The sequence below is a fragment of the Danaus plexippus genome (assembly GCF_018135715.1).
Source record: "Danaus plexippus chromosome 13 unlocalized genomic scaffold, MEX_DaPlex mxdp_15, whole genome shotgun sequence".
NCBI lineage: Eukaryota > Metazoa > Arthropoda > Insecta > Lepidoptera > Nymphalidae > Danaus > Danaus plexippus.
The window spans coordinates 916,245-934,466 of record NW_026869849.1 but is presented as its reverse complement, the minus strand read 5'-3'; the positions used below and the strand labels follow the sequence as shown (position 1 = coordinate 934,466).

General features: G+C 35.4%; 1 protein-coding gene across 3 annotated transcripts in view; it reads right to left on the bottom strand.

Moving 5' to 3' along the window:
• Positions 1 to 18,222, bottom strand: part of LOC116769989 (unconventional myosin IC) — a 28,364-nt gene that overhangs the window by 1,089 nt on the left and 9,053 nt on the right. For 2 of the 3 annotated variants that reach the window (XM_061527882.1, XM_061527884.1), the window contains 18 exons: positions 9,304 to 9,460; positions 9,024 to 9,139; positions 7,434 to 7,504; positions 6,621 to 7,012; positions 6,073 to 6,282; positions 5,591 to 5,853; positions 5,208 to 5,377; positions 4,799 to 4,953; positions 3,932 to 4,072; positions 3,488 to 3,629; positions 3,064 to 3,181; positions 2,843 to 2,956; positions 2,323 to 2,564; positions 1,866 to 2,135; positions 1,599 to 1,726; positions 1,097 to 1,315; positions 555 to 655; positions 97 to 199 (listed from right to left, as the gene is read on the bottom strand). In XM_061527882.1, the coding sequence (XP_061383866.1) occupies positions 97 to 199; positions 555 to 655; positions 1,097 to 1,315; positions 1,599 to 1,726; positions 1,866 to 2,135; positions 2,323 to 2,564; positions 2,843 to 2,956; positions 3,064 to 3,181; positions 3,488 to 3,629; positions 3,932 to 4,072; positions 4,799 to 4,953; positions 5,208 to 5,377; positions 5,591 to 5,853; positions 6,073 to 6,282; positions 6,621 to 7,012; positions 7,434 to 7,504; positions 9,024 to 9,139; positions 9,304 to 9,460 (3,112 nt within the window). Of the gene's footprint in view, positions 1 to 96; positions 200 to 554; positions 656 to 1,096; positions 1,316 to 1,598; positions 1,727 to 1,865; positions 2,136 to 2,322; positions 2,565 to 2,842; positions 2,957 to 3,063; positions 3,182 to 3,487; positions 3,630 to 3,931; positions 4,073 to 4,798; positions 4,954 to 5,207; positions 5,378 to 5,590; positions 5,854 to 6,072; positions 6,283 to 6,620; positions 7,013 to 7,433; positions 7,505 to 9,023; positions 9,140 to 9,303; positions 9,461 to 10,939; positions 11,023 to 18,222 lie in introns of those variants that run through there. The other variant, XM_061527883.1, reaches the window with a different exon arrangement.

The window sequence follows — 18,222 nt, the reverse complement described above, 5'->3', positions numbered from 1 at the left end:
TGTTTGCGCGGATGAAGGCCATATTTAAAACGACTGACCAACTATAGTGTTATATTATTTTTTTGTGAACAGAATGTACGAAATGTGATGACTCACAACTAGCAGGTTGCCGCTCTTGGCGCGGTGGATGGCGGGCTGCGTGCCTTGCGTCACCTCGATGGTACCACCCTGCTTACCGTTCACCAGGTTGTGAGCGATGCTGAAATACAAACATCTGATTAATATGAGTCTTAAACGATATTTATTATATAAATTTGTGAGGCATTTTCTTTTAATGTAAGGTGAATGTGGAAGATGGAAAATCCGGTACGCAGAGTTCAGAAACAGCCTCTATTCCAAATGTGACAATGGTTTGGACCTCAACCGATTCCATATTTTTAGATGAAGATGGACAATATATCTGAGGGTTTCTTTAGAAGGGAAAGTTTCAGTATGATTTTTCTATTAAACCAGATAACCGCCGCAGAAGCTAGCCATCTACTGGGATGTGAATATTGGCTTTACTGAAGCAGCAAACTGTTTGTTGTGTAGTATACGAGTGTTAATATCCTCACGTCCTGGTGTCAACTATCTCGATGATTTCCGGTTTTTTGGTGTAGTCGGTGACGATGGTGAGGGCTTCGATCAAGTGCGTCACGGACATTATGAGGTCGCCCTGGAAACAATACATTGTGTTATAAGAATTTGCATTATTATACTGACACCACAAGACTTGTAAAAGGAAGAAAGTTCTAGCCTCTCTTTTGGCTTTTATATATTCTTTCCGACAAGTCGTTGTAATAAATATCTCTGAATAGAAAACATGAAAAAAATACGGTCTATAAGATATACACAAGAAACCCAAACATTACTAACTTCACGATCCTGGTTGACTCTCACGTTTAAACGAAATCATCCTCACCAAGTTCCATACAATTAGTTCTAAGCAAAAGTAGGATAGCACAAAAAAAATCTTGTATGGAAAAAAATCTTTTGACTTATTTGATCTCATTCTAAACAACTAACTTTTCTTTATTAAGAGATACAGCTTCATAATCACTCAATTAACATAATTCGTCAGCGAACCAAGAGAGTGTTTCTAAGCGTCTCCCCCTACCTTATCCTTCTTGAGGTCCTGCGGTATTTTGACCAGCAGCAGTCCGTCGCTCTCGTTGGTGAGGACGACTCGCAGCTTGTCGAGCGGCAGGCGGTGCTTCACCTTGAACATCTTCCGCGAGCCCGCGTCCAGCACGTACAGCGCCGCGTCCGACGCCACCAGCGACCGCGGCCGGGGCTTGTACCCGCGCCGGTCGTACTTCACCGCCTCGCACGAGTACTGCACGATTATAGCACAGGAATTAGGTCAGGTTATGGATCCTCACAGGAAGAACCTGCTCCACGTCTGTGGAGATACTATTGAGAATTGGTTACATGAGAAAGTTTACGGTTATCAGAAATTATATTTAGCAGCCTACAGAATGTTGAAGATAAATCCTGATAGCGATTTGAAAGTTAGTGAAATGATCATTGAGGTCTTATATGGACAGGAGTTAGGTTAGTGAGCGTCGTAGCTGTTTTGGGCCACTTTATCATTTGCCAAATATACAGAGTTAACGTACAATGAGTTTCTCTTGCGCCGGCCAGGCGGGCGAGGCCATGAACGTGTCTCTCAATACTCGCTGTTCTTCAGACAGTCTGTCCGCGACGAACCGCTCCGGGATGCTGCTGTTGTAACTGTTCTTCTTACCTGAGTTAGACAGTAACCAACGATCAAACAAGGATAAGATATCAATGGTCTAGTCACTTCGAGACTTCGAAATCGCTGAGAATCCGATTATTTTTATGTACATCCATATAATAATCTCGTTTCCCTGATCGTCCCTTACCCTTGAACATGGCCTCAGCCAGCACCTTCAATTCAAATTGCTTCTTATCTTCCGGGGACAATGCCAGGCGGTACTTCCTGCTTAGATGTAGTCGGTGTAGCTTGTGGAGTTGTTTGGAGGCGTCCTGACACGTGGCGGGGCAGGGCGGCCAGGAAAGGTCAAGCAGGTGTTTGGGCAGCTGAGTCGCGAGGCGCTTCAGCCAGTGTACCTTCGCGATGCCGAGGAAACGTCGGTTCTCCACCGTCTCTGGACCGTTGCGGGTGATGAAACCTTCAAAATTGATTAACCGTTCTCAATCAACATGTCTGTTCAATTTGTTCCAAACAAAAAGTTATACGAAGGAAGAGTACGCTGGTTTAAACAGACTAAAGACGTGTTAACGACATTTGTTTAAATTGCCGTGGAATTTGCGAATTCCGTTCTGAAACTGTGATACCGCTGCTCTCTTGACGCTAACCTTTGATGAAGGCCCTGATGACGTCAGCGGCCCGCCTCCTCCTCTCCCTCAGTCTCTGGGCGAGGAACCTCCTCACCCACTTCTGTATGATGACCGCCGCCCGCTTCATCTCCAGATACCTCCTCCGCTGCCTGTACCCTCGCCAGCGGCTCTGTATGATGGTGGCGATGTCGTTCTTCTTGATCTGGAACGCGTCCTCGGTCTCGAACAACGTCTTCGGGAAACGGATGAATATCTTCGTGCTGGAAAACGGTTTTACTTTGAAACTTTGGCCCAACAACTAAGACCACGGAGTGACGGTTGTGTTTATTGCATATTATACGGTTAGTCCGGAATACAATAGAATTGAGAGACGAATTATCACTGGCAGTTGTGCGTCGCCGATAGTATCTTGTGCTAAAATCACAGACACAACCTCCGATGTAAGTCTTGCATTGAACCAAATTATTTATGTGAAGGTTTGTCCCGAGGCTGTCGCTTCTTCCATATTTGTTTTAATATCAACGTCCAGGTCACTCACTTGCCCATCCTGTATTCCTCTTTCTCGTATCGGAGCGCCGCCACTAACTTCTGGACCCCCTCTCGCGCTGGGCCGCGGTAGTTGGGCCAAGTCTCAGGGCTTAGGCACTTGTATCTATAAAATTAGATATTTCTATGTGAGCATGGAAAGGCACCTGAAGTATGAAGCATATGAGATTAATGTAGCTTTAAGTCATATATCAGTAATTCGTGAATTGTGACCTCTCGAGGAAGGCGTCGTACTGCCTCCTGTAGGCGAACCCAGCTCGTCTCACGCGGAGGTTCTCCATCAGCCCCAGGTACTTCACCTGGTGGGACACCAGCTTGTCGTCGAAGTGCACTGCAATATTTACATCAGTCATCACAACTTACCATACTTTTATATGTTTGAAATTTGTTAAGTAACACAACACATTTACTAGAGAATATTTTCGTACGATTTATTATCTGTAAATATAAGATGCTTCGATTTTTTTCTGGTCTTTGAGCTGTTCTGTTTTGGAACCAGTTGATGTGACGTTACCATGATTGAAGTTTCTTTGGTAGAATACTCCAAAGTCATAATGACCCCTGACCCGTTATGAATATGGTTCATATTTGTTCAACGCCCACAAAGTCCAAGTCCCAATGGATGAAAATAACTCACTGGGTGTTTTGAAGTCGTTGGGTTTGATGCACCGGATGTATGAAGGTTCCTTGCTGCTGAGGATCTTGATCAGCTCGTTGAGGGACACCTTGAACTGTGTCACCGCTGTCTCCGGACGTTTCTTGCTCATCAGATTCATGTCCTGAAACAAATTGATGGTTTTTTTTGTTATATATGTGGCACAATCACAGTTTTCATTTCGACTGCTTAGTGTTTAAATATCGTTAGGTGAAAATCAAAACGTCAGTAGTATATAATGAAAAGCCTAAATAATTTCGAGATGTCTCGTCCACTTACAAGCTCATAGAAAGCAGTATTATTTAGATAAGTAAAGTATGAGAAATTTGGTTTAAGTTTTTTTCAAATGATACGATAGTAGGTACTATTGATATGGTTTGACTGTATAGTATTGGTCCGTGGTGGGTGGTCGGTGGTGGGTGGTACCTTGAAGCACCGGCCGACGATGTTATTTCCGCTGGCCGCCATGAGTCCCTGCAGGTCTCTGAACAGAAGGTCGTTGTTCTTCTCAATGAAAGTGTTCACGTTGTAGGTCACCTCACCCGCGTAGTGCACCAGACAAAATTCCTACAAAATATCACTCTGAATTATCTGATGTAATTATAATTATAACTAGGCTGTGCCCGCAACTTTGTCCGCATGGACTTGGAATTGATCTCAGAGATAAATTTATTTAATTTCATTTCATTCAGGTTATACAGAATCACTGTATTATATTGTATATTTGTAGGTAAGGCTTATGACTACGTCAGTAGGACATTAAACCATTTTCTCAGACATTAAACAATAAATAATTAATGAAAGTATTTTTAAAATAAAGATAAACAATCAACGCCATCTATCGCCTGATTCGGACATCTTCGTACAACACCTCGTCTTGTCTCGGGAACTTTAGTCTCTATGCTGACTGACATATCAGATACATAGAAACAAAATATGATTACTATTTTAGTTTTTAAGAGTAACAAACTTCCTCACAAAAAAAAATCTGTCAAATATTATATAAGCAATAAATAAGGCAGAATAAATCATAAAAAAATACACTATTTAAATATTCCTATCTAACGTTTATATTCTGTCATAATAACTCGTTTAACGGATCCGTATAACGAATATTTGTACAGAAAAAACATAATAAGTGAATTTTACTCAGCAAGGCGTATAAATTCTGATGGCGCCTATACTACTGTGTTCATAACAACTGCTCTGTATACGACAGCCGGTGGGAGGCAGTTACGGATATCAGTTACACGCAAAGTATTGCTTCATACGAATAATGATAAATTTCCTCACATCTCGTCCCATCAGCTTCTGGGTCTTGGAGTCGACCTTCTTGTGTGACTTGAAGTGTTTATGTCCGTCCAGTCTCTGGGAGAGTTTCTCTAAGAAGCTGAGGTCGTTGGCCTCCCCGGGGCGGAGACACTCGTCGTCCAGGATGGATATGATGCCTGCATCACAACAGGGACAATGACACCAGCGTCACAGCTGACGGTGACCAGGTAAATTAAAAATATATATAAGCATCTGAGATTAGTTTGTTTTCAATATTTCCACAATAATCATCGCCGCTTGTAGCGCTCAGTGCTGTTGGTTAGTGAATGACACACAGACCAAACAACTAAAAGGGTTACTTTAATATAATATTATTTTAGTTGTAAGAGTTTCCCGTTAGCCGAGGAGTTGTTAATAGTTCCTGTCGGACCTCTATGCCTCTCTTCTATGAGGTCACATATGACGATGTTGTTGAAGTACTCGATGGGCTCCCACTCGATGCCTTCCCTCAGATACTCCTCCTGTTCCGACTTGAGTGTCAGCTGGATGAACAGCTGTTGCAGCTTCTCGTTGCAGAAGTTGATGCAGAACTGTTCGAAGCTGCAGGGACAATCAGTGATTTTGGGTCAAATTTTCATTATATGTACTATCATATTATAATTGTCGAGAACGAATGTTTTACTCCGCATGTTGTTTGAACTTTACCGACCCCAATCATTATTAACTTCGACGTTTTTCTACCAAAATAACAATGTCCTGTGCTATCGTTTATTATTGAAAATAATATAAATATTACAAATGAGACTATGATACCTGTTTTTAGGGAAAATTTCGAATCCATATATGTCCAGGATACCGATGACCGATGCTTTCGCGTCTCTGTCTCTGGGGGCCAGCGAGGCGTTGAGTCTGGCGACCAGCCAGCCGAAGTGTTTCTCGTAGATGGCCTTAGCGAGCGCGTCCCGGGCGTAGTGAGCTTGCTCCAGGTCCAGGGGCGTGTTGACCACGTCCCCGCGAGCCTCGATCGTCCTACTCGTTAGGGCTTCACGCAATCTCGTCGTGTTTACTTTCAGAAGCTGTTCAATAATATTAGATAGTAAAGTTCATAATCGTATTGTAGAATTTCCGACTTCCAATATAAGAAGTCGCTGTATCATGTATGTGATCAGTAATAGCGATTTACTTATAAAGTTAGGTAATTGCTTTTTTTGGTACAGTTCAGTTTGTGTTACTATTGAAGTACGATGAGGATTTAAAATATTTGTTAGTAATTCTTAATACCACAATAATAATACCTCGGCCACGTTCTGGCTGTTGGCGTCGTGGTTGAGGATCTCAGCATAGCCTTTATCGTTCTGAACAAACTTCACGTTGCCGAGATGCAACACGCTGGCGACTATCTCAAACATCTCGCGCTGTTCGCTGTCTCCTATTTCGATGACCTTCATCGCCTCTCTCACTACGCGGAACTGGTCAGCGTCGTTCATTTTCTGACTCGCTGACGTCTGACCAAATAAATTATCTTGATGGTTATACTAATTAAATGACTGATCTTTAACTGGACACTGTTTATTAATATCGATAAAAAAAGTCCTTAATCAATGAAAGTTTGAATTTTTACGTCCAGAAACTATTGTACATAAGACTCATTAATAAATGTACAGAGTGAAGAAACCTCTTAGCATTCAATGGATACACCGTGCGGGTGCCGGGTTGCAGGGAGAGGAGTTTCAACTGTGCCTGGGACCTGTGACCCAGGTGTAGGTTTAAGGCTCTCTATCTAACCCGTTTTAAACGGTCACCTCCACCGTCCAAACTCCTCACTCTCTCTAATAATACTTACCAGGTCGGTAGTGTATTTGTAGACTTCCGATCTTCCTTGCAGCCTCAACTGCTTCATCAGCTCCTTGTCCCCACCGGCCAGGAGTTGGTAGAATATGTGGAAGTTCCTCTCGCCGGCCATTTGACTCACAACTCTAGACTTCTCCAGCAGATAGTTCAGGATGTGTCCACCTTCAGGTGCACCTTCGTAGTTGAACTGTATGTCCATGTACTTCCCGAAGCGACTGGAGTTGTCGTTTCTATTTGTTTTGGCGTTCCCAAACGCTTCCAGGAGCGGATTGCTCTGAAGCAGTTTGTCTTTAACGGTCTCCACATTGTGCAGGTGATTCGTGCGAGCTGCGATGTATTCGAGAACTTTCTTGGACGCCTCGGTTTTACCCGAACCGGATTCCCCTAAAATTTATGAAAAGTAATTCAGTTTATTTTTACATCAATAGAATAATTTTAAATTTTTTAACCAAAAAATACATAATTCCTAAACTTGGTATTAACTTACTGTAAATACTCTGTAAAAAATTAAGTCATCAATCAGATCAAGAGTTTTAGAAAATTGTATCAACAGAAAACCTGCAGGTAAATGAAAATTATCCGACTTTCTTCTATATTGACCAAAGTAAATTTGACCGGGTCGCGGTTCACCTCGTAACCCATGACTCGGTATTTTGACTTGAGTCAAAAAATGATGAGTTATGTTTTATACTTGTACCCTTATTAGTGACAGTGTTTGAAGCGCAGATATCTAATACATTTAGAAATGTTGTACTCAAACTAGTTGAGATAAAAAATATTACGAATATCGTTGAAAATCTTTTACCTGAAATCAATATACATTGTTCCCTGTGTTCGTACACTAGCGATCTGTAGGCGTTGTCCGCGATAGCAAATCTGTAAACGAGATCCCACATTAAGACGACCAACTTTATTAATTTGAATATATTTTTTTGTGATTAATCGTGTTTTTTTAATGCAAAAATTATTTAGGATTTTCCCTTGGCTCGTATATAAAATTTCTATAGTGTAATACCGTTTATCATCTAGTATCGAGATAAGCTGTATGAGGTATACGATAAAGATATATTGGTGAAGAATTTAGGTTTGTGCATTTTTTTTGTTTGTATAGAACATATATAAATAATAATAAAATAATAATAATATAAATGAAACTAGTATTGTTCGGATTTACTACGCGGATTTTATTATTTAAAAACTACATAATCCCGACGTTTCGGTTACTTTGCAGCAACCGTGATCACGGGCAGACGAGGTCACGTCACGGTCGATCACGGTTGCTGCAAAGTAACCGAAACGTCGGGATTATGTAGTTTTTAAATAATAAAATCCGCGTAGTAAATCCGAACAATACTAGTTTCATTTAAATGAATACTCGCGAAAATCTTAGATCTAATAATAATATATATATAAATAACAGAAGTAAAAAAAAAGCTCTTAAATTTAATCATGTTTTTTTTGACTGCTCATAATAGTTAGTTATGAATTTTCATGTTGAAGTTATTTTTTTTTTTTATTATATTTTTTCGTGACTTGAGGTGAAATTTTTTATATATATCGGAGAAAGAAAGATACCTTATCAATATATACAGACGTAACGGAGGTATGATGTAAGCGGAGCGGAATTATCAATTATGACCCACGCGACATTGTTAATATTAAATTATTATTTTTTTCTTTTGGAAATTTATTTTTCAAAACTGTGAAACGAACGAACCAGTGATTAATTTTAATTTGACTTACATGTATCCAGAAAACGATGATTTAAGAAAATAATATATGTATCTATTTTATAACAATAAAAGTCTAGTTTTGTTAAATAAATATGTACTACGTAATTTATAAATAAACAAAAGTATAAAATATTCTTAAAAAATCGACAGCTAAACGCCCGACGAATGTTCTCGCGGAGTAGAAAATTTTAATGCACTAATTTAATTACGAACAATATTTCTATTCTGTTAGTGTTGAAAATTTAAAAGAATTAACTGAAGATTATGTATTTGTGGTCAAATTAAATAGAATATATTAATGAAAAACTATTTAATTTTTCCGCGGACGTGTAACATGTCACGTGAAGGCAATTATCGATCCGTGGTAAGCACCACTGTTGAGTTATCACTGATAACATTGTTCAAGCATTAGCTTAGACACTATAGTCCTGAAACTGGTGTTATATATATATATATATATATATATATATATATTCATACTATATACTGTTGTCTTAATAACGATAAAGCCATTATTAAGACATCCGTAGTGAAAAATATTTACTATTCCCTAATATAAATGTCTTTCTATCAGACAAAAATTCTTAAATATTTTCTTGGTTGGGAATAAACTGAAATATACTTTCATGTAACAAAATAAGTGCTAATTTACAATGACTCACACATGTGGTGGCGCCTCAAAGAAAGCCTTCTTGTAGTACAGCCTCTGTTTCTCCTCCGTGTATATAGGAAGGTTCTTGTAGGGATTCACTGAGATCAGCACGTTGCCTATGTACGTCTGTGGAATGACAACGATTGGTTCATTTCATATATAGCACATTAATTAATCGTTGGTATATAAAAACAACTAGACCAAGAAAAAATATTCTTTTGGATCTGTACTTTCGATGTTTTCACAAATAAAAAAAATATATATGGTGATTATTATTTTGCGAGACTCACGTATATAATGTTCTCGTGGAAGCGTTTCTTCAGGTTGTCTATGAACGCTGCTTCAGAGCGGAAGTCCTCTAGCAGCACGAAGTCCTGAACTCCGACTCGCTCGCGGTGCTGCAGGGAGTGTTCCATGACGCCTTGCACCGACACCGGACGCAGAAAGCTGAAACAATTTTTTTTTTTTTAATTTACGTCTTCACCCGTGCAAATGAGTACAGTATATTCTGCCAATGTCATTAATTATAGTTCATTATTTGTCATTGTTGTATGAAAATCTTTTGAAAACAAACAAAATAAAAATATATATGTGTTTCACATTAAAAGATAATATAATTAATATTAAAGTATAATTGTGACTTGTATAATTAGGATTTTTAAAATTATCAAAATAATTCAATATCATAAGGTATAATAGTATTAATACTGCAAAAGGGTAAGAAAAATTGAGGTGTGTTCATAGTGTGTCACGTGTCTCATTTGCGTAATGTAGTAGGTAGGTGCAATGTACTTCCGACATGGCCGCCCCCTGGTTGACAGGAATCATACTTAACGGTTATTATCTTTGACCTTGTATTTACTGCGGTTTGTATATATCATAATATATAAAATATATTATACGTTATTTGTATAACATTCGTTATAGTTTGAAGATTTAAAGGAAATATCTTGTGTTATTCTTCAAAAGAATAGTTAATAAAGTTTCAGAATAGCAAGCAAGTTCTAGCAGATAAAGAAAACTTTGGATATATAAAATATTCTGTTCAAATAAAATTAATATAAAGACGAATTTCATGAACAAAAGACAGATTCGAACTGGCGACAACATTCAGCTAACAACAAATTTGCACACACTACATAGATTGACGAATAAAAGATCGGCAACGATTCTTAGATAGTGTACCTACTGATGAAACCTTGTGGCAAGAGCACTACTTTATAATTATCGAAAAGCTCATACTAAAAATCGTATTCGAAATATCTTATTATTAAATTCATACCAAAAAAAAAGTCAAAATGACTTTCTGTCATATTCTGGCGATTGTTTAGAAACGGCTGGGCCTATTTTCACAAGACTTTAGATAGCGACGTTGATGTTGGTAAGGAAAAATAATTTGCTTTCACTAAAACTGACAACTAACAGGTGACAGGTGATTTAAGAATAAGATGACAGAAAAAAATGTCATCATACAAGTAAAGTAAGGTAAAGTAAAGTAAAAGTAATCGGAATAAAATTTGTATCTCTTAAATTTTTGGTATCTACAGACACAGCAGACAGCTTGGTAGTATGTTTATTTATAACATGGAAACATTAAGACCGTGTTATCTAAACTCTAAGATGTTTCTCAGAAGAACAGCATCCGGTTGACATTACGAAACAGTATATTGACGGTAACCAAATATAAAGACGACACAAAAAATAACAAATAGCAAAGAATAACAATAAATGTACAACACATAATATATATAATTGAAATTACACTGATTTCGAAACAAAATCGTTTAAAATCACTTCAGAATAAACGTTTAGAACACTGCACTTGCTGGTTATATTTAATTCCAGAAACATCTAGAATATTACAAACGGATCAAAGCTTTTATTAAAACATATCCCATAAGTTTTTCCACACATTTCTGAACTCACCGTTCGCGACGTTTCAATATCCTAAACAACAGTGCACAATCCACTTCGTTTTTACTTTTGTACCCCATAATGAGACACGAGACCTCATTGAGGTCCAAAGGGAGACTATTAAATAAACGCTATCATAAACCAGGCCCTGGGAAGAGTAAATAACATTAAAGCGGTCATTCACGGATGTCGCAGATAAGCTTTTTTTTTGCAACAAATTAATGATTATTTATTTATAGTACGCGCTAATGAATTGTTTGATTTTGTACAGTTCCCGTTGTTACTGACGTTATGTTTATCATATATAACTCCGTTTGTGTAGATGCGTCTCAATAGTAATGACTTAATGTGAATTGTAGTTTTGTGGAAACAATAGTGTAAAGTTCAATGAAACAATAGCAATGGAGCCTGTTTATTTAACGATTCACAAATAAATAACTGTTAAAGAAACGTTTAATCATAATAATACGCTATTAAAGGGTTAAATGAGTGTCATCGGTAAATTTTAAATATGTACGTCGTTCGAAGTTTGAACACGTCACGAGTTGTATCACAATTTTGTTAAGACGTCATTTAATTTGTGTAACTATAGTACAAAAAACCGTTAACAGCAATTTTATTTAGTTTGAAAAAAAAAACAAACTACATTTCTGTTTTCTATTAATATTAATTTTATTAAAAATGTTTAATATCTTATCTATGTTCCATATCAGTTCTCGAAGCTGAACGTTTCATTATTATTTAGTGTATTAAAATGGTCCAGACATTAATTTGGTATGATACTAGATAAAAATATTTTATATGACACCGCTGACATTTTAAGTTAATACGTCGCGGGCTTGGAAAGGAAAGCCAAGGAACCTCAACGTTTGTGATATTTCCATCTAATGTCAACCACGTTGGCATTATAACGAATACCATGGCATATGTCATCTGTTGACATAATTTTTTCTTTATATTTATTTAACAGATATAGAAAATATATTGCGGTCTGTGTAAATTATATTTTTTTTCGACATCGTTTCAATAATGAAAATTCCTGTGGTTATTGGTCAGTAAACTGTATGAAAATTAACTTCGAAAGGCAGAATAAGGCAGGAAATATCGACGGGTTATTGAAAACATTACCTTAAAGCTTTATTGTGATAGTCATTTATAAACTTGGAATTAGATTCGTACGTTCTCGCATTTTTTTATTTTATTTTCTAGAACAATCCATATATAAGTTTGAAATAATCCATTCGAACAGTACTAATACTGCCTATATTAATTATATGATAAATCGTAAGTGATGTCACGACTTACTCATCGAGTGTTAATAAGTGAGTCTGTGGCAAAGCTGTGTATTTTATAGAAAAACTCCGGGGATTTAAGATTTATATGTTATTTATGAAAATCAAAAATCATTTGCTAATTTAACCAATAGGTATAGATTAAATACATTGCACTAATCTATATTAAGTTTAAGTGGTCTGCCTGATTTATTTTTCTGTATCTGTGAGGGTTAGTCTTATAAAAATGGATATAACGTTTCGCTCACCTTTTTAAATACTTCTTATTATTTTTTATTTTTCATCGGTATGAATCTTTACCGGATAAATCTCACAGCACTATAAGTTAGAAATGTGAATTGTCATGCGTGTCTGGAGATTTGCTAACGAGAATTCTAAGGCTTCGTAATCTTGACACGTTAATTAATATTTAATCAAGGACAACTAAATAATTGGTGACCCAAATGTAAAAACTCGAAAATGCCAACTAATTGTGAATAATGATTAATTTGATATACTAGTAATAGTTAGTGTTCATGTAGAAAATTCCCCGTGGGCTCGATAACTGACAGTTACATCCAGGCTATTAGGTCATTGCTAGATGCACCGGAGGAAGGAAGGATGATTAATATTACTTGAATTACGTCATATCCTTTTATACAGATTAAAACAGTGTTAGAGCTTACATTGTATTTAGTTACAATTCTTTATATTATTATTATGTTATGTTTATTATGAATTAATATTTTCTATTAGAGAGTTGCAAGAAAACCTTTTTTTTTTTAAATAAAGAATATTTTATTTTTACTACCTTAAAACTAAATGACAGACAGACGGCGAAGGAAAACATCGTGAGGAAACCTGGTCTTATAATTTTAAGTTATAAGATTGAAATCGCCAACCCGTCTTGAGCAAGCGTGGTGATTTATGCTCTAACCTTCTCCATGTGAGAACAGGCCTTTGCTCAGCAGTGGTCTCCGATAGGCTGATGATGATGGAAACTAAATGAAGTAATAGAGACCGAGGTCAGATCAATTATTTGTATTTTAATGTAGAAACTTTATTTATCGTGATCTTATTATTTATTTTGGGAGGCTGGTAATGCAAGTGTGGGGTGGTATCAAATTCTGTGTATGGCTAAATTTCTAAAACAGAAATGGCCGACGTAGCAGCTTTATGGTCCCTACTCGTGTTCGTCGTCGACATATTACATTTATAAGATCGAGATAAAAACAGATTTTTGTTTGTAAATTTGTTGATGATCATACTTTTGCTTTTCGTGATTACTTCTAGTAATTTTCTCAAACATTATCCATATGATTAGCTAAGCTAGAATCCAAGCCAATAGGAATCTCTTTACAACTTCTTAGATGTCAAACGACAACATAAAATGCCGCTATTGTACCTCCTCAACATTTTTTTTTATGGAAGTACGGGTGTGACGTCATCTATTAATTAAAACCGCCTCTGTACACGCGATGTTTCCCTCAGAACTCTCAATGTGTTTACAGTTTTTTGTTATTGAAAAGTATATAGCGAACAGACACGCAATGACTCCCGCTATTCAGCCTGGACTTGGATTGTTCGGACAGTATGGTCATAAATCATATACTTACAATAAATAAATCAAAACGGCGATTCAGTGTTAACAAAAATGTCTTTAAATTGAAACAAACTAGAAAACTTACATTAATTAATATTTTAAATACAAAAGTTGGATATATTTTCAAATATATAGTTTTTATTTTATCATCTCGGATCAAAATTGTAGGAAGCTAGTGCATATCGGACTTTAAAAAAACTTTTTTCCTTAAGCTACGATCTATCTTGAAGCTCTATTATTGCAAGTTCTGACATAAAGTAACGACATTTCTCACTATAATTCGCGACAAGAAGTTTGAGATCTATTTTGGTATAACCAAAATCACAAGTCATTCACCTCCACGTCACATGCTGGGCTAGACGATTTCATAGTTTATATATGTACACTTTTAAATAATAAATAATATTTGCAATAAATAAATGCGCCTTATAAAGTAATGAAGGAATACTTATATATATTGAACCTTCTTTTTGATTATTATCACAATCCACGCCTATCGATGTCATAAAAAAATAGTAACACCTTTCAATTCTATTCAAATGTCACGTTTGTCACCTGTCACCAGTCAAAACGTTATTAGCATAAACATTTTTTTACTTATATAAATACTGTTTTTGTATATTTAAAGCACTTTGCTGTTGTTTTTATATGTGTATTTAATCGTGCCATGTGTAGCTGGATTAAATAAGGTCAAGCTTTGCCGCCACAGAACACAATAGATATAAAACGTTTCTGAACTATAATCAAAATGTTTACACAATCTGTATTTAAGTTTTGAAAGTACAAAATTTTTTTTTGGTGTAAACAAATTTTAAGTATTTAAACGAATTAAAAGCCAACATTAGCAGACATGCTCAATAACTAAATAAATGTATGACAAATTTTACTTAATGCATTTTAATTAATTTGAATAGTTTTCCATAACGTGACCTCACCCACAAATGTAATTAGAAAATTCAAATAGGTATACGTTGACCGTTACTGTGGACGTATTCGGCGTTGCTTGCGCTTCGTGAATTTTAATCGTAGTTATAAATGAAGCCTCCATTGACTTTCCACCCGATACATCATTGAACAGAACCTTTATTTGGTACGCTCTGCGATTATACATTTGTATATCCGGATTTCATTATCATTTTTAACAAGCGATATGAGCTCTGTATGATTTTTTGACGTAATTTTTTTATTAGAATCACATATTTATATGATATAATTATTCTACATTTTATACGCGACGTTGTTTGAATGACACATTTTAAGTGGCTGTTTTAAATTGTTTGCCGACAGAAACTATAGCCTATGTAAAGTGACTTCACTACTTAAGCACAGAAATGGGATAAATTTGAACACAGAAATAGGATACGCTATTCTGATGTAACAGATAAAATACGAGTATTGTAAGTTTTCATAAAAATCAATTTACGCTTTTTGCGTCAATGTCTAAGGACTATCCACACATAAATTCATCCATCTCATAGGTTTAATATTAAAGTAAAATTGATTCTATTAGAAACAACATTGTAATATGGAATGTATAAATTAGGCTGTTGTATACAGATGTTCAATTGGGAGATAAAAAGAGATAAAATTTAACTCATACTTATAAAGACAACGTTATGTATCATATAATTCTTACAGAGCCACTCTACAGTGGTAGTATAAATAGCTAATCATTGACAGGAAAATTCGGTATTTAAAACCTGAAACGTCATCAGTTTCCAGACAGTACTATATTCTTGTTCAAAAACAGCTTTCAGAACAAGTTTTTCCTATCAGAATGGATGCAGACAAAACAACACGCATCCAAAGATCACGTAACATAAAGATCGTTTGTCACAGTGAGTCAGAGTTCTAAACAAAGAGCTTATTGTGTCTCAGTATTTATCGCATGGCATATTATGTGCTTTACATATATCTGGTTCTTTGATATCCACGTTAAAAACGTTATTCGCCAAACCGTTTGATATTCGTAGAGGATAATTTGACGAGAAATTTGTACCGAATCAGTGAGACTACCTCGAAACCTTACTGTATCTGTATTCGATTTAACAATACGGTATAAATACAGAAGAATAATGTCGAATGATTTGAGAATAGTGATGGAGGTCGCGTTTCATATTTGTGCCTCATCTTGTTTAACGTGAATGACCATATAGGAACGTAGACTTCAGCATAGACTTGAGTGATTCAACCTTTGATGAAGAACTAAGACCTTGTTATTGACAAGAGCCTTATACAGGAAAGAGATATTTCCTGGTAACATAATCACTTACAGTACAGTAGGTAGTTATAGTTTTGTTTTTATTATTCACCTACCTTCGAGTGGGACGTCGATCGAACCTAGCCCGATAGCTTAGTTGTAAAACGACTAGAACACGAAATTTCGGTGAGCGCAGGTTCGAAATGCATTGTTTTATATTATTTTAATCTATCAAAATACAACACAATATTAATATATTGACTAATACCATCCTCTAAATAATAACAAGACGAAAATTCTTAGCATTCCATGGATTCACCGTGCGGGTGTCGGGTCCATCACGTTTAAAGGAGAGGAGCCTCAACCGTGCCTGGGACTGAAATCTAAATCTAAAATCTTTGAATAAGTCTTTCTTTTGTCTCTATAAGAACTGTCTGTCGGATTTCACCAAATTTAACATATCCAACCTTGAACAGCAACACCAAGTATGAGACGGACTTTACTAAAATATAAGATGGCGTCATAGCGGATGAGTACGGATTACGTGTGCAGAAACTTAATTCGGCTTAAACATTTTTGATATATTTTTTTTAATGAATGAAGACAAAAATCTTTTATGTGCAAGCAAGATTCAATCCATGGACAACGAAAACAACAGGATTTACCTTCTGTTTTGTGGCAGGTACTTGTTTGTGATGTATTTTTAACCAAAAAGTTTTTATATTTCTATATAGAATAGTGAAATTCTTTTTGGTTTTGAAATTAAATTTAAAAATAGTAAATCGGTGAAAGCGTTATTAATGATTTGAGATGAACTATTTGTGATCATAGTTTTGCGTTAAGATTAGTATCGTTTTACTATATGAGAACCTTTTAGCGTAAATAATATATATATATAATCTGTTATCTTTTGTAGAAGACTAAACATGGATTCCCGTATTCTACATTTTATTAAACTTACACAAATACTATACAATTTTATAGGCGGTCATGAATGAAAAAAATACTATTCCATATAAATATATGAAATGCCTAGATTACATGTTCTATGAATGGCTTTTTTAATGATAGTTATAAATGAATATAAAGTCCCCTTACTTGTCCGGTGGGCGGTATAATGATCGTTTCAATCTATCTTCCGATACAATATTATGAGTCAGATTTAAGATTTACGATCTCAAATACGAAACGCGGCGTTATACAAACAAATGTACAATTATGACGACGAAATTTTGAAACTCTCTCTGTATATATATAAGATCTATATCTAAACTATCTGATGCCTGCAACCTCGTTTTTTTAAGAATTTAATAGTTTTAAATCAAATGAAAATATATCTATATATAAGGACCGAGTGTTTAAGAAATAAAACTTAGATAATATAATTGTAATCTATGCATTTTTGCTGCACGACTTTAACCCTCTCTATTATTTCATTTATAATTGAAGTAAAGAAAAATAACATATTTTTTTTATGTTCTATGTATTTTTTATGCTATGGCTTCATTCGTACTGGAATCGTTCAATATTTTGCCAAAGTCAACGTCCTCATTTGCTGGACGAATTATAACCTTGAGTACTGCGTTGAGAAAGCACAGGAGTTTGTCGAATGGGATAAAGGCGTTTATTTAATTATAAATGTTCTATAAATTGTTTATGAAGACATTTTAATATAATAATAACACTTGACTGTGTATGACTCAATAAAGTAGTTCAATTATGTTTCTAATGATGTGTTGTTTAAAGTAATGAAAGAGTTTTAAAAGGCTTCAGTTCGTAAAGTCAAGGTGTGCCAAGGCGCGGCTGACCCACATGACGCGTTTCATATATACAATAATATTATAACACACACACACATATATATATATATATATATATATATATATATATATATATACGTGTATATATATATATATATATATATATACACGTATATTTTTAATATTTTCGTACCCATCCAATGTTGTTTAAAGCACACTACATACGTATAATACAAGGATTAAATATTTTAGGTGTTCGAGGAAACTGTGACAGTGTATAACACATAAATGTATATATATGTGTATATATATACATAATATAATAATAAATAAAGGTATCTTCATTAATATCCTCTCAATAGTATTATGTTATGAATATTGAAAATCACATCACTATACACAATATCGTTTACATCAAACAAATTACGAAAATAGTTATTGTACACTCATTGTTATAGTAC